The sequence below is a fragment of the Madurella fahalii genome, assembly GCF_045866475.1.
Source record: "Madurella fahalii IFM 68171 DNA, scaffold_4, whole genome shotgun sequence".
In the NCBI taxonomy this organism is placed as follows: Eukaryota; Fungi; Ascomycota; class Sordariomycetes; order Sordariales; genus Madurella; species Madurella fahalii.
In genome coordinates this window covers 4545211-4566962 of record NW_027263974.1, presented here as the reverse complement: position 1 = coordinate 4566962, position 21752 = coordinate 4545211, and the positions used below count along the sequence as shown (strand labels likewise).

General features: G+C 56.2%; 3 protein-coding genes across 3 annotated transcripts; 2 read left to right on the top strand and 1 right to left on the bottom strand.

Annotated features, from left to right (window-relative positions):
- Positions 1-4034: 4034 nt before the first annotated feature.
- MFIFM68171_08310 (ShKT domain-containing protein) lies at positions 4035-4524 on the top strand (the record flags this gene model as incomplete). Its single annotated transcript, XM_071063730.1, has 3 exons — positions 4035-4159; positions 4223-4239; positions 4451-4524. The coding sequence occupies 3 exons, from the start codon at positions 4035-4037 to the stop codon at positions 4522-4524; spliced, it is 216 nt and encodes a 71-aa protein (XP_070919831.1).
- A 12413-nt stretch (positions 4525-16937) lies between these two features.
- On the bottom strand, positions 16938-18244 carry MFIFM68171_08309 (Terpene cyclase; the record flags this gene model as incomplete). The annotated part of the gene is made up of 2 exons (XM_071063729.1): positions 16938-17187; positions 17658-18244. 2 exons carry the CDS (start codon positions 18242-18244, stop codon positions 16938-16940), a joined length of 837 nt encoding a protein of 278 aa, XP_070919830.1.
- A 562-nt stretch (positions 18245-18806) lies between these two features.
- On the top strand, positions 18807-21392 carry MFIFM68171_08308 (uncharacterized protein; the record flags this gene model as incomplete). The annotated part of the gene is made up of 1 exon (XM_071063728.1): positions 18807-21392. One exon carries the CDS (start codon positions 18807-18809, stop codon positions 21390-21392), a length of 2586 nt encoding a protein of 861 aa, XP_070919829.1.
- Positions 21393-21752: the final 360 nt, after the last annotated feature.

Below are 21752 nucleotides of genomic sequence, written 5' to 3'. Positions count from 1 at the left end.
TGACCGGTCGATTGGCGCCTCGCTTCAGCCCCAAAAGGCAGCCACTGGCGCGACGAGGCTTCAGGGGTCGTTTTCCCTTTGCGACAACATCTCGAATTCGCGAAGGTTCTCAAAGCCTGGAACCGGCTACCCAACACTGGGACACCAACGGTACTGTACGATTCGACACTCGCCACGAACAACATTGTGCAACCCTGGTGTATTAATTAGCGGGAAGCTGCGGCTGGATCCTGGGTCAAGGCTCCAAAGACTGCAACTCAGTAGCCATCTAGATACATCAGTACCGGGAAATTAGTTGCTAAGTAGACATAGAGCAGGTGGATTCTTAACATTCCTGCTCTTGATGTGGAGATGGACTTCTTCTTAGGGATTTGGGGGTAGGTATTTGACTTCCTTACTCACGTACTTTTCCTATTCTCGGACGGCATGGAATGGAGAGCCGCAACATCAACCTTTGGCTTGGACGTGGTTGCTTTCAGGTTGTGTGCCCGTTACTGGCCTGCCCGGCTCCCGCGGGATCCCGAAGCTACTCGGCCGGGTGTACTCGAGTCAGAGCGTCCCGGCGACCTCACCTTCATCGAAGCCGGTGAACAGGCAATGACGCACCCCAACCCCAAGGACATGGATCCACGACCTTAGCGCGCGCCACAAGGGGTCCCGACCCCGGGAAGCGCAGGATTGCAGGTGCTGGTTGCAGACGTACTCAGTGTTGCTTATAGTTGCGGGGATCTTAGCCAGAAGTTCCTCAGCTCGCAGCCAGGTGCTTCGGTTGGTGGCCTGAGCCTTGTAGCGCCCTTGTCGCCCGCTTCCGCACCCATTGCCTTGACTGACGCCGGCATCAGGTCTCAGACCGGCCAGTCGCTCAGACGGAGGAATCCCATGACGGCGTAATAGCAAGAGGGAGAAGATCGCAGGCCAAGCGCCTAGCCTCGGCCATACCGAGGAGTTGTTGTGCTGCTGCCCCTTGTCGTCATCCTGCCCGGGTAAGGGGATCAGATGAGGGGACCTGAGGACCAAGGAGCGGAAAGCTCCATAGACCCGGAGGCATGGAACCGGGCGCTGCAGCCGTCCGGAAAGAGCAAGTCGCTCAGTGCTTTTTGCTGTTTCTCGACCCGGCGATGCGAGATGAGGCACCCAAGCCGCAAAGTGATTGGACAAGAGGACAACTTAGCACGCCAATGGTGTCCCCTAGCGCCTCTTGTTGCGGCGAATGGGTTCAGCCGGGGGCTCGAGAAGATGGGGGAATGTTCGTTTTTTGAAGCAGCCAGAGGCTGTGGAGCTGCTGTTTGTTTATCCCACCCTTATTGCCTAGGAATTTTTCTTTTTTTCGTACCGTGTGCGGAAGGGCATTCGGTACCTTTCGGGTTTGATTCGGATTGTGTGGCTGGTAACCGATGTCATCTCATGCTTCTTCAACCTCGCGCTTCGGGGGGCTCGTTGCAAAAAGCAGCCGACGAGTTGTGGATAACGCCGCATGTCACGCAAACAGGAAGGCGGCATCCCAAAACCCCATCCCTGGATATTGCTCAAGACTTGTTTGGCCGTTTGACCAGGGGAGCCGCTTGGCCAATTTTCGGAAGCTTCTAAAAACGCTTCCAAAGTGGAACTGGAATCCTCCCAGACCCAATATGCTCGCCCGTCCGCCGGGTAAAATGCTTGGAACACCCTTGACAGAGGCAATTTCCACGTGTTGGAAACTTCCAAAACGGGACTACGGGCCCTGATCAGACCCTCGCGAGCTTGTCCGCAGCAACCGCCGCTTCTTACCAAACCATAGGAGAACACCCGTCAACAACCGACATCCCCGCCTCGAGCCATATCCCTGCCTTTTGCGTTGCGTCCTTATATTTTCCAGGTGGTTTTCTCTCTTTCCTTCGGTATGAGAAAATCATTTCTCCGTCCAGTCGCCGGAACATTGGTAGAAATGTACGTAAAGTTCATCCCTGGACCTCGGAGGACTTTGTCACAACACACCCAAGACATTGGATGACTGGGAACCCAGGGTAGGCAGATCCTTGCGACCGCAACACAGGTATGGATACGATGGTATATGCGGTGGCAGTACGTGTACCGTGGGATACCGAGCACGCATCGAAAACAAGATCCTTGAACGTGTGGGTGATGGAACATGTCGTTCACCGGTGCGGGTCGCGGAGGGTGCACCAACGGTCTTGCAGCACGAGATCTCCCCCTGTTTCTGTGGTTGCAGATGAGTAGGTAAGGTAAATATACGGAAGCAATGTACCACGCTGTTTTAAGTATCACTGACAACAGCGGGGCGCCACGAGGGATGATGGGGTCGTAGTGTATGTGTCCGTCCCAAGGCGCTGTGGCCTCCACGGACCAACGGACGGATGGAGGAAGACCCTTGAAGGCCCAACCCTACCACACCTGGGCGCGATCTGGGCCACAGTCGCAGTCGCGATGGATTGAACGGATTACAGAGCCCAGCAAGGGCCAACACGTGCCTCTTCCCCGGTGCGCCCAGACACTCGCGTGTCGTTACCTGGCTCTGTAGGGATGATCCCAGCGCGCTCATTCGTCACGCATTCCCGCTCTGTTGCGAACCTCCGGGCCTATCTCCGGTGTCGACAGAGCCTCGGGCGGCCTGGAACACGTGCGGCGAGTCGGGTGACCGAGAGTGCCTCGAGCTCCCCGCGCGCGGCTTTCTTGGGATGTAGCGTTGAGAACCTGAGACGACAGACCCGGCGTGCTCTCCGGGGCATTGGCGAGAGGAAATGGCCCATCCGGACAGGGGCACTGAGGGTGAGCGGGGAGAAGAAAATAAGAGCACGGAGCAGAACTGCCCGAGCGATGCGGGAAGAGTGTTCTTCGGATTTGAGCGAGGGTTGGGTTTTGCCCGGAGTTGTCTCTCAGGTACTGGCTGGCTCGGTAGTGGGTACCTCAGCCAAAGGGCTTCCAGCGGGACCCCCGCCGTTCTGACCCTCCGTTTTTGCCTCAACATCCACCTCCCCGTTGCATCTTCTGGTGCCCGCACCGACCTGCTCTGTCTTGACCAATGAATGGCCTGCCAACCGCGCCAAAAACACCGGCAACTGCAGCCTCAACTGCCTCCTCAAACGGCACTTCCTTTTTACCAGTCGCGGTCGGCGTGGACAGCGGAATGGGTCTGGCCAGGTGGTAAGCCCGCTGCGGAGACCTGAAGTGGATATCAACGGTCGGCCGTTTCTGAGCTGGTGGTAATTAATTTAGTAAAAGTACCTTACCTTATGTACCGTACCTGCGACTGACCACCTCCTTATCCGTGCTGCCACGGAGGCCTTCATGTTCCGTTGTCCTCGAGCCCAGACGGAGCTGGGCTGCCATCAAAAACCAAGGACGAACGAACAGCGTCGAGATGAACCTGGTTCTGACACAACCTGTGGCCCAGAGCCTGAAATGCCCGAGCACTCACTGCCCGAACTTTGATACCTGTCTTGGTTAGACCGATAGGGGTCCCGCAAAGGCATTGGGAAGCAATGTCTCGACGAACTCGACATGTCTGGAACCCTTCCTTTCCCTTCCACAATCCCTGCCAGTTCTGCTCGCACACCCCTCGGCCCGGTTCATTGCCTCCCCTGTCGCGTCGGCTCCCTTGTACCCTGCACACACCCAGCTATTCCCCGACCCCTAAGCCAGCTTTCCAAGACATCCTCGACTGTGCATGAAGTGCAAGCATGGGTTCCTGGCTTTCTCAGAGTGACAGCTTCCTCCGCTTGATCTTGGCCCTTCGTCTGGACCGACTTCCACGATGCCCCAGGATAAGTTAAATACAACATCTTCCCACCATCTGTTGGCTCCCCTTTCTCTTGACAGACATTTCTATAAGTGCCCACCAGAACCGACAATCATCACTCGTCCATTGACACATCAACTCGTTGTCCCACCCCTGACTTTCACCTCCCACTTTTGTGCAGATCATACATCATCAGTCGTCCGCTCCGAGGTTAACCGTCTTTCTGAACGACACCCGTCGTCTCGTTATCGCGTCCCAACTCTCGTCATCCTCACCCAAGCCATACACAACAGCAAACATGTGCGATTACACGCAACGAGAGTACTCGTGCGGCCATTTCCGGTGGATCGCTTCCAAGTGGTGCCGGGACTACACAATCACCCACAAAAGGTGCCAGCCGAACGTCACACATTTTGAGTACAGGTGAGCAGCCTCGTCAAACCCAACCGGGTGGGGCCCAATTGCTGACGCCGGGTTGATGTATAGGGCCGAGGAGCTTTGCGGTATGTAAAAAAAAAAAAAAAAAAAAAAAAAAACACGCCCGTTCGTTGCACGATCCCCCAGCATCGGCCTCTTTTACCCTGCAAAATCACCTGGTCTGTCCGGTGCAACACACGCGCCAATGCCTACCCAGAGTTCTTGTCCGACTTCAGCAGACCCTTCTCCCTTCCTGTCGTGCCACCACCGGGAACGCAACGCTGACATCTAACACAGGCGAGTGCAAGCCGAAGGAGTACCCGCCATGGGAGAACATGATCAAGCGTTCCAATAAGCAGCAGACCTACTAAATCGCCTTGGCCGCTCTGGAGAAGAACGAGGCGGAGAGGAGGATGACGATGGCCAACCCAGCGCCGACAACACGGGAATGCGTTGGGGAAGGAGAAACGGACACACCCCGCGCAAAGGAAGCCACAGCGCGGTGACACAGGCGGTGCGATGATGACAAAGCACAGTTTGACGAACTCTATCGCGCTGCAGGGCAGAACAAACGGAATGGATGCATCCCGGCCATATCGACACTCCCCAGCTGGGATCTAAGCGATTTCTGGGGGTGGGGAGATTTCCACGCGCCGGGCGGATGGGGGGATATGGACCGTGACACAAATCGATCAGTGGACTGGTACAAACAAGCATCACGGGATCCCCATCAGAACCACAGAACCAGACCAACCGGCCGGAGCGAGGAGCAACAACAGAAAAGGGGCGGGACGCAAAGTCCAACAACTCTATTTTTCTCCCCCCCGCACCTGCAAAGTTGTTGTTGCTCCTCCCCCTTCCCTTCCCCTCGGAAGAGCCAAGCCCAACCGCCGTAGCAGCGAGTTGGCCGCCCCCCTTGGGGCTGGTACGGCCAAACGGTTTTCGGTTCCCGTTTCCGCTAATCCCCCCCCATCGCCCAACAGGGCAAACAGCGACAAAGAGGAAACTGTCAACTTCGGCACCAGAAAACAACCCCCCAGCCTCTCCACCCCGCCCTGTTGCAACGCTGCAACGCTGCCGGCTTTGCAAATCCTACCTACCGTTACCTTCCTCCTTTTTGGGTCCTGCCAACGCCCGCCAGGCCCAGCCGCATCCTCCCCCCTCCCCCGTTCGTCAATCATCCCATTTCTGGCGGCAGGCGACTTCCTCTTTGGGGTTGTACATCTTTGGTCTTTTTTTCTCCCTCCGTCCTCACATATTGGCTTTATCATTGGAGGTGTACGTTTCTTTTTTATTACCATACAGAAGGGAGGTAATGGGGTTCGAGGGGTTCCGGAGTGATCAATTTTTTTTTATCCAACTGTCATTATTGTGGGGTAACTTTTGCCTTTGGGGGATTCGGATCGATTTTTTTTTTGATAGATACAGGCGAGGGATGGATCCAGGATACCAATGCGGTTATTTGGCCACTGCCCAAAGCAGAGGGAAAGCGGGTGGGAACAATGGGACTGGGAACGGGAACAGGAATGGGGATGGAATGGGGGATCTACTATTACTATTTACTACCCAATAGGGGGATTTACAAAAAAGAGTTCAAAAATGCCCGATTCCGAAGGACATTGGCGTTGTGTTGTTGACTCGGATACGGCCCTGAAATTGGTGCAACGTATTCCAAGCCGCCAACAAAGTGCGTGCAACTTTTTTGCTCTTCTTGCGGGCTTGTTATTTCCCATTGTGTTCTGGGTGCGTCTTTACCCCTTTGGACACCGGACCCATCACGTCGTTTTCGGGAAGCCCGTCTGTCATCACCCAATGGTGGATGCCATCATGATCATCGTCACCATCGGGCATCACTCTCATCTCATTGGGCAAATCTTTGGAGCACCCAGCACACCCACATCCACAATTCCGAAGCGAGATGCAGACCCGTGCGTTTGATGAGATGGGGTGGGTTACCTTTTCCCTATATTCCTTACATTTGGTATGCGTGAGAGGATCTATTCGAGGAGCCAGTGTCTTGCTTTCTGAACTTGCTCTTCAGGACAAGCTAGTAACTTTTGTCCCTGCCCGGACTACTCGCTAGCCCATGCGGTCTTCGTCTCTGGAACATGTGTGTGATGGAGGAGAGCACGTGTGATGGGGTTTCGTCTGACAACGGCTGCCTGTGCTGTAACCGACCGATCATGAACAGGGGTTCGGCCATCCCCCCCCCCAAATTCATCACCATCTAACCTTACCAAAATAGGACAACCGAAGCCCCGCCGTTCTATTTAAAAAAAAAAAAAAAAAAAAAAAAAAAAAAAAGAGCGAAGAGTCGGGGAATTTGTGGGTTTGTCAAAAAGGCTCTGTCCGGCCTGATGGGTACCGACGAGCGGCGTTGTTGCTGACTCGCAAAAGGTTGTGTCCGCAGCAGCTTCTATTGGCATCAGCTTGGCTCGCCAGAAAGACAAGGACAGGGCTTGCCGCCCATGCCGCAGCGGAATCCATTGAACACGAGAAAGCAAGAAGGTAAACCAATAGTTTCGTAAAAAACCCCCACTCTCACTAGCGTGGCGATACTGTGTGTGTTAGTTCAAAGTTAACCGATGCCTGCGTATCCGGTCCCGGCCTTGTTGACGAATGGGTGCCGGTGGGATCAGTCAATTCCGGGCTTGTACAGGTGCCGGTGGCTGCCGTTCGCTCCAGGCCGCGCCCCCCGGCTATCTTTCCCAACTCGGCATCCGCGTGGGCGTAATAAAGGCGGTGACACAAAACTACGGCAGCTGGTTGCCACTGCTTACATGGCCGTAGGCGTGTGACTCGTACCACCAGTGCCGAATCGTCGAGTTGCAGAGACGGGAGAGAGGTGGTTGGGCAACAGGACAGACGCAGCCGGTCAGACGGGTTGGAGGGCACATTGAAGCCTCGATTTGATTCGTCTCTTTCCACCCGCCGTTGCGCTTTCTTCATTGTCTGGGGTATTGTTAATGCAAGTCATGGTGGTCCTGAGGTGACGATTCTGCCCTCGGCCAATTGTCCGACAAAGCCTGGGCGCCCAGATCATCAACTCCGAGGGATCCTCGACAGCCTATCTGTGACTGGCAGCCGCGGCCTGCAGCCTCCTCGCGTACCGAGCCGAGGGCGAATTTCCCTTGCGCCCAACAGCCTGCCGGAGCTGAAATCGCATCGTGGGGCCAAGCGCACATCTCAAAAGTGATGGGAATCCCGGGTCGTGGTTGACGGGAGGTCCGAGAAACAACCCCGGTGCCGCGTCATATCGACACTGGCAGTTGGGCATACGTGCTTTCACCGCGAAAGTAGACTCCCGATCTCGGCCGCAAACAACCCCCGGAAGGACGCCGGGAGTTGCTTTAATCGCAGTGCCAAATCACCACTTTGGATCGTCTAACAGCACAAGCCAGTTGGCCGTGTCCCTCGTGGACGCCTTGGCCGCTTCCTGCTTGCACTTCTGACGAGCGTCAGGCACAGCGTGGATATCATTGGGGCCCCAAGTATTGCATATGCCGCGGCCGTTACACAGCGGTCGCCTGTACCGCGCGTCCACCGCGGATCGACGGGGGTTTCGCATGTCGAATTTGAACGAGGCGTTTGCGGGTTTCTTCTAACCCCTTAGCTGTCGACCGCAGGGCAGCAATGCTTTGCTTCGGATCAAAGTGGCACGACAGGCAATAGCGGTTACCCTGTTCGAGAACGTTCCGGTGGGCAAGGCATACGGTCCGTGCAAATGTGTGGCCCAAGCCCGGAACGTACTGCCCGGGCCGTCGAGGCGTCAGCTGGCTACCTGACAGGCATCGTGCTTCGGCAAATGGTTGACATCTCCCGCCAATGCCCCCGCCGAAACCGATTCCAGAGAACTGGGGATGTCTGACAGTAGCCGGCAAGGGTTGGGATGATGGTGACAAACGCGATATGCCGTGCTTTGCGCTTCCTATATGTACATCTGTATCTGCTGTCAAGAAAATAGCATCCACTAGCTGCAGACACGGCATTGTCGTCGTTGGCACGGGTGTGAACCTCGAGAGCGCGAGTGCTCGAGCTGAACGATTGCAGCGTCTATCTGTCTCACCATCAAGCCAGCCGTCTGGTTGCGATGCGATTCCGGTACCGAGGCTGGTTGCTGCATCTTCTCTCGCCCTCCCGCACTGCCCTGGTCATCCCACCTCAGCCGCGCAGTCTCAGACTGCCGTAGGCGACGTCGGAAGCCTGCCCACCACCTGAACTGGTGCCCCGCCGACACTTGCCGCAGCCTATGGCAGGGGGTGGGGCCAAAGTTTCGTAGCAAGTCTTAGCTAAGTCGTCGGTCGGGGCTCGCCGCTTTCCATTCCTGAAGTGCGCAGGTCAGTACATCAGTCCTTTGGGCAAGAGGAGAGACCTATCTCAATCGTGGAGGCCGGCGTGTGGTCCGGATGTGGCAATCATGATTGCAGGAGAACAGGGGAGGAGAGGCGCAATTAATGGCTCCTTCGTCGGGTCACGCTGCGGTTGGAGGCACCGTTGGTGGCTTTAGCAAACTTGGCTCCTGCAGCACAAGCACGGGACAAGAGATGCCGTTTGTTGACGGACCCGTCAGCAAGGACGGGACCCATAGCTGGGTCCTGGGGGGAGTCTGCCGCAGTGCCACTAAGGGAAACTAATAATTGTAGAATACAAATTAACAGACCTCTCAGCTGGAAGCGCCCAATGCTGAGGTCGCGCTCGGCTGGCTGCAGCAGGCGGGGCACCTCATCGTCACAGCTTGCCCTGGCGGCTCAGGCGCAAGCATACGGTTACTACGGTGTTAGTGGAGAGACAAATTTGTGGAGTTGGGAGAGCGGCAGAGAACCAAGGTCGCGAGCCACCTGGTTCACACTCAGAAAGATTGCTTTGCATACAGGTATCTTCTGTACCTTAGGTGACGGGGGAGTATACTAGAAACAAAAGGCGCGGGTACCTACGGAGAAGCTGGCGCCTCAAATTTGCCAGCGCGGCGGCGAGCTTGTGTTGCGCGGCGAATTTCCGCTCCCAAGGTAACCTAAGATACAGTATTTTGTGTACAGTACAATACTGTCCAGTACGGTGCCTAGGCACCTAGGCATCTTACTGTTTTATTTTTGTTGTCTCCGTTGTCTCCCAACATCAATGGGCTGGAGAAGCCGGCAACGGCTGGTTCTCAGCGCGACCGCGTGTCACAGCTGCCTTCCATCCGAGCTGGAGCAAAGCAGCCAGCAACATGGGCTCAGAACGTGGTGCGTCCTTCTAATTTCCATGCGGGGCGCTTCAGGTTTGGCAACTCTCGGGCAGCGAGCCATCCGTGCTCGCAAGTGCCGTGAAGGTGATGCACCTTACCTATCCAGGACAGAAGCGGCCGAGCGCAACAGATAACCATCGCGGGGCCACCCCAGCTCCCCCATCCAAGCGCTGGGCGGACCGCCTAGATCTCTCACCGGTGAGGGGTTGTCGCAAATGACAGAAGATTCCCGCAGATCGATCGCGGCGGGTTGATTGCGGTTGCAGCCAACACTCGGGTCCTTCCTCTCGTCCCATGTCCCGTGGAGATCGTTGTGCAACCCTCTGCTGCGCACGATCCGGCCAACCGCAGGCCGTGATTCTTGGTCTCGTGTTGCCGATGGACGGGCAGCGTCTCGAGCATCTTGGAATCGGCTGCCAGATCCTGGCCTCTGGACGGGTGCGAAAGTGTCCGTGACGCTGCTGCACCGGCTTGACCAACAACAACCACCGCGGTTTCCCACCTGGTGATCAGAGACGACACGGATCACCTGATTGAATGCTGCTGCAGTGTGGCTAAACCCCTCGCAACGGTCGTCGCCCCTCAATTGGCCGCTGGTATAGTACGTACCCCCTTTGGGCGTTTAAATACGGCCGCATATTAGCACCTGCCGGCAAGGCCATCTCCGCAGGAGTGCACCCGGCAAGATCGAATCTCGAGGCCAGGGCAAAGCGGTCGATAACGCCCGAAGCGCCGTGTCATCAGGACATTAAGGTAGTGTAGGCTGGCAAAAATCTCCGAACGGGCCTTTGAAGGGGGACAGATGACGGAATCTGCGGTCAACCTGCATCCCTCTCCGACAGAGTCTGGAAGCCATGCAGCATTCATGCAGAATGTTCGACGCCAGCATTCCGTGGATCCGCCCACGCAATTGCATCCCAGCTCCCGTGTGGTTCTTCCCATCCTTCCATCTGCCACTGGCCGAAAACTATCGTGCGTCGAACGGATTTTGACAGGCAGCCTACACAGTGCGTCCCCTAGCATGTTTTACTTGCCGGCGCGCCATGAGCCACTGTATAGAATGCGTGGCATCTCATCTTGTTCGGTCCGTTTGCCCGAACTCGAGAAGCCGGAGGTCTGTGTGTAGGTGGCCACGCTCGCTCACCCAAAGCCCCGGTGTACTTCACGCCTTGTACCGCTACCTCTTGTCAACGGATCTGTCATCCTAGCGCTCTTCCATCCTACGCACCGTTATTGCCCACGATGGTTCATCCCTAGCTTTACTACCTAGGTATCTTTGGATAAACGCTTCGCTTCCACCATGGAGGGTGGAGACGACGCCTGAGTTTCGGCATTCCAAGGCGACGTTGTCGCAATGCTACCTTGCTGTGTGCCGACCAGCAGCTCACCCCCGAAACGGCCAGCCCGCAATGTAAACGGCAGCATGCATCCACCTCAGACGGGAGAATACACCATGACGGCGCCTCCCGCCAAGGCCTGTTCCCAAGCACGGTGCTAACCAGACGGTTCACACCTCACACCTCGCGGCTCTTTAGACCGGGATACGACGACAATTCGGTGTCTGCCTCCGAGGCGTTCTCGATCTGCTGCCGCCGACCGAGCAGCAATGCCGTGTCCGAAACACCATAGGTAGATCCAAGATGTTGTATTCTCGAATGTTGGGCACGGCGCTCAATAATTGCCTCTGCTGTTTTCCGCTCTTGGGTTCGGTCCCCAGAAGTCCAAGCCTGGTTCTGACCCCGATTGTTCTCGTCGTGGGTGTGCTGCTAATACCACATACGATCAGATACTACTCCGTCACACCCTCTCCCAACGCGCTTATACGATGATTCCTGGCGTTCGTGCAGTTATAAGAGCAGGGAAACCGGGCGGTTGCGACACTTGTTGTCAGCCTCTCCAGAAGTTGGTGTCCTCGGTTCCAGTTGCGCCACTGGAACGTGTGGAGGCGCTGAAACATCAGTGCGATTGGCGTGCAGCGGGCCGTTGCAAGCCAACCCCGGCCAACCTGTCAATCGCCTCTGGGCACATCCCCAACCCCCTGCTCATTAGATACGGTTCCAGCGGGCAAACTGCAGGTCTTTGTCCCAAAGCCGCAGTGCTCTGGTATCCCTGTCCCCCGTCAGCAACTCTTCGGAATGTCGCCGCGCTATTACTCGAGGCTTCTCCCACTGGCAGTCTCACTGGCAGCCATTTCGTGGGCGGAAATCACGCAATAACGGCAACCGCTGGAAGGGCGGGTAGGTTATGGTAGGTATCATGTGAAACTGTCAAACTACTTACAGGCGAGGCAGGTCTGCGGGGATCCAAATGGCAACCGTTGCACCCATCTATCTTAATGCAACCCGTCTTAAGGCCCCACAATCTTCATCGAGGTAGCGCTCATCCAAGCAGCCGGCTCACCGAGTTATAACACGACCGTGCTAAGGCTCCTTTGGGGCCGACGCCGACCGGGGTCCCTCCCAGTTGGGTCCAGACAACGGCATCCCCTGTGAGTGTGCGCGGTACTTGGGTGTCGTTGAGGATCGAGCACCAAAACGGAAGAGTAGATACGACGAGGCGCGGCAATGCGGTAATCTGTACAACCGGCTAAGGTTGCGAGTTCAGTGCGAGTCTCGACCCTGCTTTCTTTTGCCGTCATATCAAGCTCTTAACAAGCGACAGCAGCACGGCAGAACCACTCAGGAGGGATTCCTGGTAGCAATCTTGTTTGCAGCTTTGATGATTGTGCTATTGTTAGAGTCTACCAGCCCGCTGGCCACACTTCTTAAGGGCGGTCATGGTGGATAGATGTGGTGAAAATAAATCGATCGTCGACGACGACAATCGCAAATCTAGTGTAGATGCATTTCCAGCGGTTGTCTGCTTTCCCGCACTGGACAATACATGAGGCTGAAGCTGGCTAACCCCCCACACCCGGTAGGCCCCGGCCTCGTACGATCATCTCCATCTTCACCGCAACCTGTTCATGCAAAGTCGCGCCTCACATATTGCATCTCTCTTCATGATCGCCGGTTGCATCTGGTCCAGATCCCACTCATCAATCGAACTGTGAACGAGAACCCACTCAGCATCAGCGTGCTACGCACGTAGCACACTGCACAGCAGGTAGGCTGATGTCAGCCCCCACGCAAAGTTCGGTCTCCGGAGAAAGGTGGCGGGCTCTAACTCCAACTGTCATAGCCCTGGTGCGTATCGTAGGTTCTTCGGGAGAAAAGTTCCCGAGCAGGGCTTGCCGTTGGTGGCGCCGTCGGGGAACAGCTCAGTATGGCCCGCAAGCACAAGATCAACAAACACTCAAAGCATAGAAGCAGGGAGTTTTCTTTCTTTTCCTTCCTCTGACTCTCGGATCTCGGAACGGGATCCTCATCCGACGGACACTATACTAGTGAGAACCCCTAGCGCACCACACCGCATCGCATCGTCATCTTCATGGTTCAAGTATCAGCCATGGCCCAGCTCTTTGCCCGACTGGCCAGGCGAACGAAGCAAACCCTCACCCCCCCCCCCCACTCCCCCACACAATTCCGAAACAGGATACTCATTCTTCCCAAAACAAACAGAACACGTGTAGTGGAATGGAATGTGCTGGACTCGACTGGACTGCTCCAGGTCAGCGCGAGCGTTCCGAACCTTTTGGGCCGGTGAGCTCCTGCAGGATGGAGGTGGCTTCCTCTGTGCGCGCTGCGCGCTGACGGCGCAGCTATTTGACGAGCTGTCGTGCCCCCCCCCCCCCCGGCCGGACGCTTCCCCGCCCCTCCTCAAATCCTCAAATCCGGGTCTGGTCTGGGGTTTGGGGGTTTCTCATTAGGCCCGGGGGTGGGGGAGAGCGAGAGAAAGGTGAAGGGGGGGGGTTAAGTTAGGGGTGAAACTGAGATGGCGTTCCAGGGATCAAGGGTGTCAGCCGGGAGATGATGACCTGCTCGCCATGCATCCCGCCATGCATGCGCTTTTTTTCCGTGGGGGTGGTTGCTGAGGAGCAGAGCTTTTCGATCTCGTCTACTGTACGAAGGTACACGTACAACTGACGGTGCTGCGTTACTTTGAGGGTCGGTGGGACAGACGTCTCCCCGCGCCAGCCCGCGCGCCCGCGCGCAGACCGGAGTACGGGCTACGGTATGTACACGTGCAACGTCTACGTGCGGCCGATGGTCGTGCCAAGCGCATGGCCGACCTGAGGCGCCGAGGCGATCAATGGGCAGTGTAGGTATGTACCCTACCCTGCAGGAGGACGCGTCGCTCACCGCCTCGTTGTGTTGTTGCCGGTCTCGTTGGGGCCGTCGCTTGTGTGATGAGAGCGTTTACTGGCAGATAGTGATGGGTCGGCAGTTGGAGGTTGAGTGGTTTTTGAGGGGTTCTGACTGCGCTACGCAGTCAGTCTGACAAGACATCTGTCTGACCATCCTTCCGGGAAGTCGGCAATTCGGTGGTGGTCCTCATGATTGTGTATTGGTTTTTTTTTTTTTTTTTTTTTTTTTTCCTCTTTCTTACACTCTTGTGTTCCTCCGTTTTTCCTCGGTTCTTGTCCGGGGGTGGTTGATTTGGCTCCGGCAATGCCAAGCCCCGGCTAACACGACTCGGCCGGAGTCCCACCCCCGGCGACGGTTCCGTCCTCCGGGAGGACTCCCATGCAACCGGTGCCTGCGTTGGTTGGCTTACCCACACGGCAGGTAGTACTGTATCTGTTCGTTTTGTGTTGGTGCATGCTAGTGCCTCGGTGATGACCGCATCGGGCTTCGTTCCATGTACATGGGTTGTATTGCTGCTGCGTCTTGCTTCTGGGGTTTCGGCTTTTCTGGCCGATTCTCCTCATGATGCAAAGTGCTCGCCGAATTTACCAGGTGACATTCGGTTATTTTAGGAGCCTAAAAAGGCTCTTTCTACGAGTTTCATGTGAGTGTCTATGCATTGTGAACTAGACCCTTCGCGTTGAATGCATCAGCATGGGGTAGCAATAGCTATGGGATCGTACAGGACTTGGTCTACTACAATAGGTACTTGCAAAGTATCCAAGTACATGCACCTGGCCCTGCATAGTGTACTTCGTTAGACAATCACCGATGGATAGCCGATGTCTGGAACCGACGTTGCCAGAACTGTTGGGTTCAGTCGACTTTGAGCTGTATTGCGAGAGTTAGAGGAGTTGTCAGCGTCTCAAAAATAACATGATCAGAAGGGGAGTTCGAAATCCCTCGTATTCCCCGTTGGATGTCCGCGTAGTCCGTTGATATATCGACGTCTCCCACAGTAGCTTCCGGGATGGAATCTTTCTACTGATGGTTAAGACGGAAAGAGCTCGTTGTTAACAATGAGTTGATAGAATCTATAGGTTACAAGTTTCTTTCTGAGCGGTGAAGTTCTAGAGTAGCATCGTGTGCCAAGAAGATGGGAGCTAACGCCACCTATTGTTTGTTGTTGTATGGGTGGGTCTCATAGCAACAGCAGCAAGATGCCTCCCAATTACTACATGGCATTCCTCGGAGCTGGGTAGACTAGGGACCTCCGGTGTAACACCGCTCGGTATAGAGTAACGGTAACTCTAACAAGGGACCATTTCCGGTCTCTAAGTTCCAGTCCGTCCGGTTCGACAAGAAATAATGCTGTTTGCTGTGCCTGGTTCTAGTTTGCTATTCCCTGGATGGGCCGCATGGGGCGGAGCTCATGTGACTAGAACAACGCGGCTTTGTCTCAACGTCAAACAATCAACGGTTCGATTCGGGTTAGGTGTATGGTCCTAAGCATACGCCGAATGAATGGACAACATTTTGGGCTGCTTCGAGGCAGAATGAAAAAAAGCGTCAGACCTGCATTCAATATACCGCCCTGCATCATCCGCCAAACCGTCGTCGGGTCGCTCCGGCTACCTATACAACGGTAGCTGTTAGAGACGGATGTGGTTGGGCATTACGATCGCCGTCAGCACTATGCCACTTGGCTCCCAGCGCAAGTATAATTCCAGTAGTGTTCAAGGCGACGACCTGGACGGAATGGCGTGACCAGACGCTGACACGGAGGTCTCGCAGGGGGCTGGGGGCTGGTGGGCTGAGCGGGTAATTCAGCGTCGAATTGAGTAGTCTCCGTACTCGATCGATATTTCAGCAGTAATCGCGTATATGCATGTGGTTGACTGATAGAGTTGTGTGCTCCGTCTTGGGGTTTTGCGTATTTGGCCTGCCGCACCAAACCCCGAGATTCGGGTAGTTAATGGCGATGTGATTCAAGTACTTATCCACAATGACATAGACGCAGGAGACGGAAGAGACCTTGCACCCGAGTATGGCATGGCAGGATTCTCCGTCATGGTCGGTGTGTATGGCTACTGCAACTCCTTCTTTACATCAGCAGACTGGCGAGGAATGTTCGATGATAGACATTTCGGACGGTAACCGAACATCTCACTGCTTTCCGGATATTCCCGGTTAACAGCATAAAAAGTTGCCGGCTAGGTGACAGCCTGCAAAGTGCAAACAGGCGACGCAATTTGGGGAATAGGAGGGGTCAAATGACATCGATCCAAACATGTGTTTGCCTTCTCCCCGAAGAGGCTGTCGAATTACGGGTTGGCTTCGAAATCCAAGTCTTCGGCTAGTTCCTGCCGAAACTCTCCTCTGGAAAGTTAGACTGGAAGGGTGCAACATCCGACGCTCCGGCGCCGAGGCGCATGTGGACGAGGCCGGGCGTACAGTGTCGGCCGAGGGTACTGTGGACACATCTCAAAGGTACAAATCCCTCAAACGGACCGGCGTCTTGCATATTCCCGCGTTCTCTCGCTCTCCGTATGTCTTTTGGTGGAGCTGGCCTCCGTTTTGCCCAGGCGTCCTTTTCCTTTTTCCCCTTTCGTCCTCCTGCAGCACAGCGTGGGAGGGATCCAGCAGTCTACATATGAGAGACATACCCGACAGCGTGGTAGACACCCTGGTTATGGCGCCCATCCTTGGCGCTTCTGCAACGTGTCGATTCGGCAGATCGTGGACCGTGGCGCTCGCATCGAGATTGGGCCCGGCGCCGTGCCCCATCCGCGCGAGTGTAGTGGAGGGTTGTCTGAAATCCTGTTCTGCGAAGGCGGCTTCCCTTAAACCTGCGCCGAGGTAGAACCCGGTGAGAAGAATGCGGACCGATGCTCCGAGGTGAGCATGTCCCTGAGTCTGAGCGGTGGTAGGGTGGTATCGAGCGATGACATCTCCACGGAAAGCAACAACCAGGTAAACCTGAACCCGGCTAGGATGGGTTACATGCGTAGAAGATGATACGTCAAAGTCGCGAGTTGTGTGGGGGGTGTCTATCTAACGCGGGCTTTGTTGAGATGGCTTGCATTTACAGCGGCCGCCATCCCCAACCAACCACTGCGGAAAAAATAACGGCCAACGAGAATCGTATGGTTTCTCTCATCATACCTTGATGGCCAATAATGATCCGTGTGCATACAGGAGGCTGTCCCCGAAAGGGTCACAACACGCATGCGTTGTGGTGCGTGCATGCGTTGCCATGTGGAACGCGGAGAAGCCCCCTGCCCATTTCCATAGACGAAATGGAAGGCAAGGAGAGTTTCCTCTTATCATACTAAATCATCTTCTTGTCTGACTGTTTTCCTTGTTTACGGCCTCTGATGACTGTCCCGTCTGGGAGCACCAGCTCGGATCGGCGAACGCTGCGAAGCACGAACGGGTAGGCGACATCGCATGCAATTGCTGAGCCCCAGAGGAACAAGGCGGCCGAGCTCACAACAAAACCGTGCGCCTCTGGCCAATACCACCACATGGGAATGTAGCCTATAACAGGACCGACGATGGTGCCCAGGGCTCGAGAAAACCTGGCATCAACTTCGGTCAGTGACGTAGTTACACGATAGACAGAGTCCAGTGCATGCGAACTAATTCTAGATAGGCTGTTCTGGCCGGCATTGAGTTCTGGAGGGCGGATGTTTAGCCCGGTTGGCTTGTTGTTCCCTGGAGCGTTATCTATCACTGCGGGGAAAACGCGGCAATGCCGTGATAGACCATCACAAACACCGTCATGAGAACAACGTGACCGACTGGGCACGCCCATATCCGAGGTGTTGCTTGTGTGATTCATGCGAGGCCTGGCGGATTGGCTTATGTTTAATAATGTCAAACCCAGGTCTATCCGCCATGCCACTCTGCAGCAGTCCAGATCGGGAGAATTAGTAATGGGCATTGGGGGTGGGGGGGAAAGGGGAGGAAATGCGTCGTGCATCCGATAGAGTTGACGTGGAAGGCAAGGCGCTTATGACAAGAAAAAAAAAAGGCAGCTCGAACTCACCATATGGCATATCCGGTGCCGCCGGAATGGCCCCTCGCAAGAAGCATGGAAAGGCTCCCGTAACTCAGAATGAGCTGGGAGACGCCCGACGACCAGAAGGCCAGCTCGGTGGTGTCGTACCCTTCGCGGCCGCCCCACCACTTGCCCGCCTTGCTGCCGGACCCGTACCCCCTCCCGGGCTCCGCTAGCCACCAGGCGGAGAAGGCCCAGTGGCCGAAGCAGCCTACGGCAGTCAACGCGGCCAGGATCCATCCAATGTTGCGCCCCACCCAGGGGTTGCTGCTGCTCCAGTCGTTGGGGCCGAATTGCACCGTCGTGTAGACCAGGCCGACGTCGAACAGCAGCCACATGGCGAGTCCGGCCTTCTCGAGCGGCATCTCGCAGACGTGGAAGAGGTTGATGATTTCCCACGAGACGTTGACGGCCAGGGCCAGGAGCGGCATGCCGTACGACTTTGTGGCCAGCGAGAGGCGCGTCATCAACACGTAGGTCGCGGTCCAGAGGACAAACGCGGTGCTGAGACAGGCACTGTGGACGGGTACCACCCACTGCGGCGTGTGCGCCGGGGGGATGTCGAGCGAGCCCATCCTCAGGTTAAGTTTGGCGATACTTTGGGCGGGAGAGGAAGGAAAACCAGGCCCTTTTCCTGCTGATTTCTTCGAAGGAGCGGTTGTGCAAACGGTTCAGGAGGGCCCTAGAGGGACCGGGTTCCAGACCGGGCGCGGGGCTGTTCGGTTGCGCCGCTGGTCTGCAGAATCCGCTTGGGCGGTTGGGGGGTCTCTGGCGATCTTGATTCGGCCCGAGCATCGGCCACACCGATCTTTAGCTGCAAGATCGAAAGACCATCGGTGACACAAGGCGGTGACAAGCCAAGCTTTCTGGGCGTAACCTGGCATCTCGATGGTGTTCTACACGTACAACATCAATTTATTTGTGCATTGTGGGGTCAGCTGTCAGTCGAAGGCTCCAGCGGTTGCCGACTGGGATGACCCGGCCTCTTCTGAGCCCCGAGCTGTGGGCTGCAGTGCTGTGGTGCGGGGCGGGGCAGGGCAAGGGGGCTTCGGTCCCACTGTTTCTCCAAAATAATCCCCACGTCAACACGGGCCCGGGACCCGACACTGGAGGCCCAACCCGACGACCCAAGTTGAGATGGATGAACCGGGGAAGCTGAAGGGCATCGGAACCTGGCGCCGATATAAGCTGGGCCAGGCACAGTTCACCAGCTGGCTGAAGCAGACGGCAGAGAAACTTGTGACGCGCAAGCCAGCGCCCGACGCTGGAGCAAACGAAGATGCCGCACCGCAACAGTCGCGTCGCCAGAGGAAGAAGGCAAAGGCGGCGGCAGCTGCTGGCATCGCCATCAGCTCGGACCCCGCAAACGAAAAGTTTGTGCATTGGAGCCAGCTCGAGGTTCTCGCCCAAGATATCGCCGACAATGCCGACCCAGAGGACGTCCCCGATGCCGCTCTCAACATCCTCCGCAACGTTGTCGGCCTGCGCAAAAAGAGCTACAACTTTTTCAGCAGTGCCACCAAGGACACCAAGGACGAGAAGGTCAGGCAGAGCAATGCAAACCACGCACACATTATCAGCGTGCTTGAGCGCGTCCTGGCCAAGCTCGAGGCTCTCGTGGCGGCTAGGGGAAGCAGGGAGCGCGAGAAGGGGCCCAGGGGCACTGCTCAGATCAACACCTCTGACCTGAACAACATGTTTGCCCACCTCGAGGTACAAACCCCGCCAGATGCCGCCGACGGCCACTCCGACGAAGAGGAGACTCGCCCCGCAACTAGCCAACCGTCCCACAAAGCACGCAAGAAGAAGGCCACAAAGAAACCGCCGAAGGCCGGAAAGTCGGAGAGACGGCCGGAACGGCCTGCGACCGGGTCCGGGTCCGGGCCCAAGACCAATGGCGATGGCTCTTGGGTGGACGAGATCGACTTCGGTCTGGGCGAGGACGACGACGAGGACGACGAGTTCGACCTCTACATGATGGTCTACTGCTTCTTCGAAGACTTCAACGCCATCCGGAACCACGTTGCCGAGCGTTGGTGCGACTATTGGTATGACCGGTCAGTCCCCCTCGACACGTTGGCCGTCATCACCAATGCCGCTTTTGAGCTTTTCCACCAACTCGAGTCGGACCTCATCAAGGAGCTGCGGCCCTTACACCCGAGGCTAGCGAGATACGACTTCATGATGAACATGCTCTTCATCAACGTTGGCATCGACCATATCGATTACGATTCATACGACGGCCTCACCGAAGAAGAGACAAACGAACGCATCTGGAAGGACGAGGCGGATTGGCTTGCCTTTCCGTCGTTTTGCACCCTGGAGAAGACGCTGCAGATGATACCCGCTGGGAAGGTACCTATGATCGCTCCGTCACTAAAGGGAAAAACAGAGTACGGCGCCACCACCTTGGACGCCTGGCAAAAATTCGAGTCTAGCGTCACGAAGCAGATCATTATGGAGGGCGCGCACCTCAAGGCACTCAAGACCAACGAACAGGAGCCGCCCATCTTGCCCGGCGAGCCCCAGCTTCTGATGGATTTCGAGGACTGTCTGCGGAGGTACGACTATACCTCTGCGCTCATTTTCTCCCTCCACCTCTGGGTAGACATCCGAAACATCATCGAGACGGACCATGTCCTGCCCTTCGAGCAGCTCCAGAAAACCGCGACGCAGCTCAAGCAAGCACTCGAAACCCACAACCCGACTAAATTTAGCCAGGATCACGCCTTTAAGAGACGCTGGATTGCACGCATCTGGGAGACCAAGCACTACATGCTGGAAGACTTCACATTCGAGGACAAGAAGGCCCGGTTCAGGGCGATAGGCGTCGAGGAGGACCCCGATCCTTTCTACCTTCTCAAGCATGAACCGGTGTGGGCTGGCCTGCTCGACTTTCGCGCCAGGCTCGTCAACAGCCAATTGGGACACGAGTTTGTCATGCTCAGCTCCGTTGTGGACGCTGCCGCGTACGTGTATCATGCGGTCCTTGCTCGGGACCCCAGCTTGCCGCCATGGGAGGGAATGATGAAGTATGTCGACACGTATGTTGACGACAGTCAGTTCAAGTTGGGGCTCCGCCAAGGGCAGGACCCAGTTACCATTCTTCGCAACTTTGAGTCGCTGCCCGTTACCCAGCCCACGGAGGATCGAAGCGCCGGCCTAGCTGATGCCGACAAGACCTTCACTCCAGCCATTCGCATGCGCCATATTCTTTATGACCGGTATGCTTTCGACGAAAAGCGTATCCACTCTGACGGCCCCCCACAGTACCTCCGGGAACTTAGGGCGCTCCGGTTGGGGATCGAGCGAAGTGCCCGGGACCAGGGTCAGGGCGGGCTTGCAAGGCCAGGCCAGGAGGCCGAGAAGGAGCCCCGACGCAAGGCCACGCTGTCTCAGCTTTCACCACTCGAATTCTTGCAGCTGCTCGATGACGCGGTCACATCCCAGTTGGAGGGATTGCTGACGCTAGACTACTTCGAGCTCTTTGATGACTCGGTCGCTCTCCTGGAGGCTGTCAGCGCCGCGTTCGGACCAGAGTTGCAGGATCGCCTTGGGACCAAAGACAATGGCTCGCCCGCCTACCTTGGCCGCTTGCCTCGATACCTTGCGGAGGATCTCAATCAATCTCCGAATCTCGCGGGGGAAGATATTCTGGATACGGTGGTCAAGTGCTGCACAAAGGTTCTCCAAGCAAAACAGGGGCATCCGCGATCGGGCTGACAGAGCCGGGGCGGAGGGGGAGTGCCCGATAGCTTTCGCGGGATGGCACCGTGGGTCAGAGTCCTCATCGCTCCCCCTACGAACTACGCTGTTCAATAGTTATCTTGTGATCGTTTCTGTTACGGACCTCTACGTGATTCTGCCTCATCTTAATATGATATTCCTGCGACTTATCTCTGTGTCAGCAACCCCTTCCTTCCCCAAGAAGGAGGGACATCAATAACACCGCATCCGTTACTGTCGTCGGAAACCTCATCAACGTTGGAAGTAAACTCTTGACGCTAGGTGTGGATATCATGTTGTGGTGGGAGGGTCTAAGCTGAACTAATTATATGATATGGGCAACCTTGCTTGTGGCCA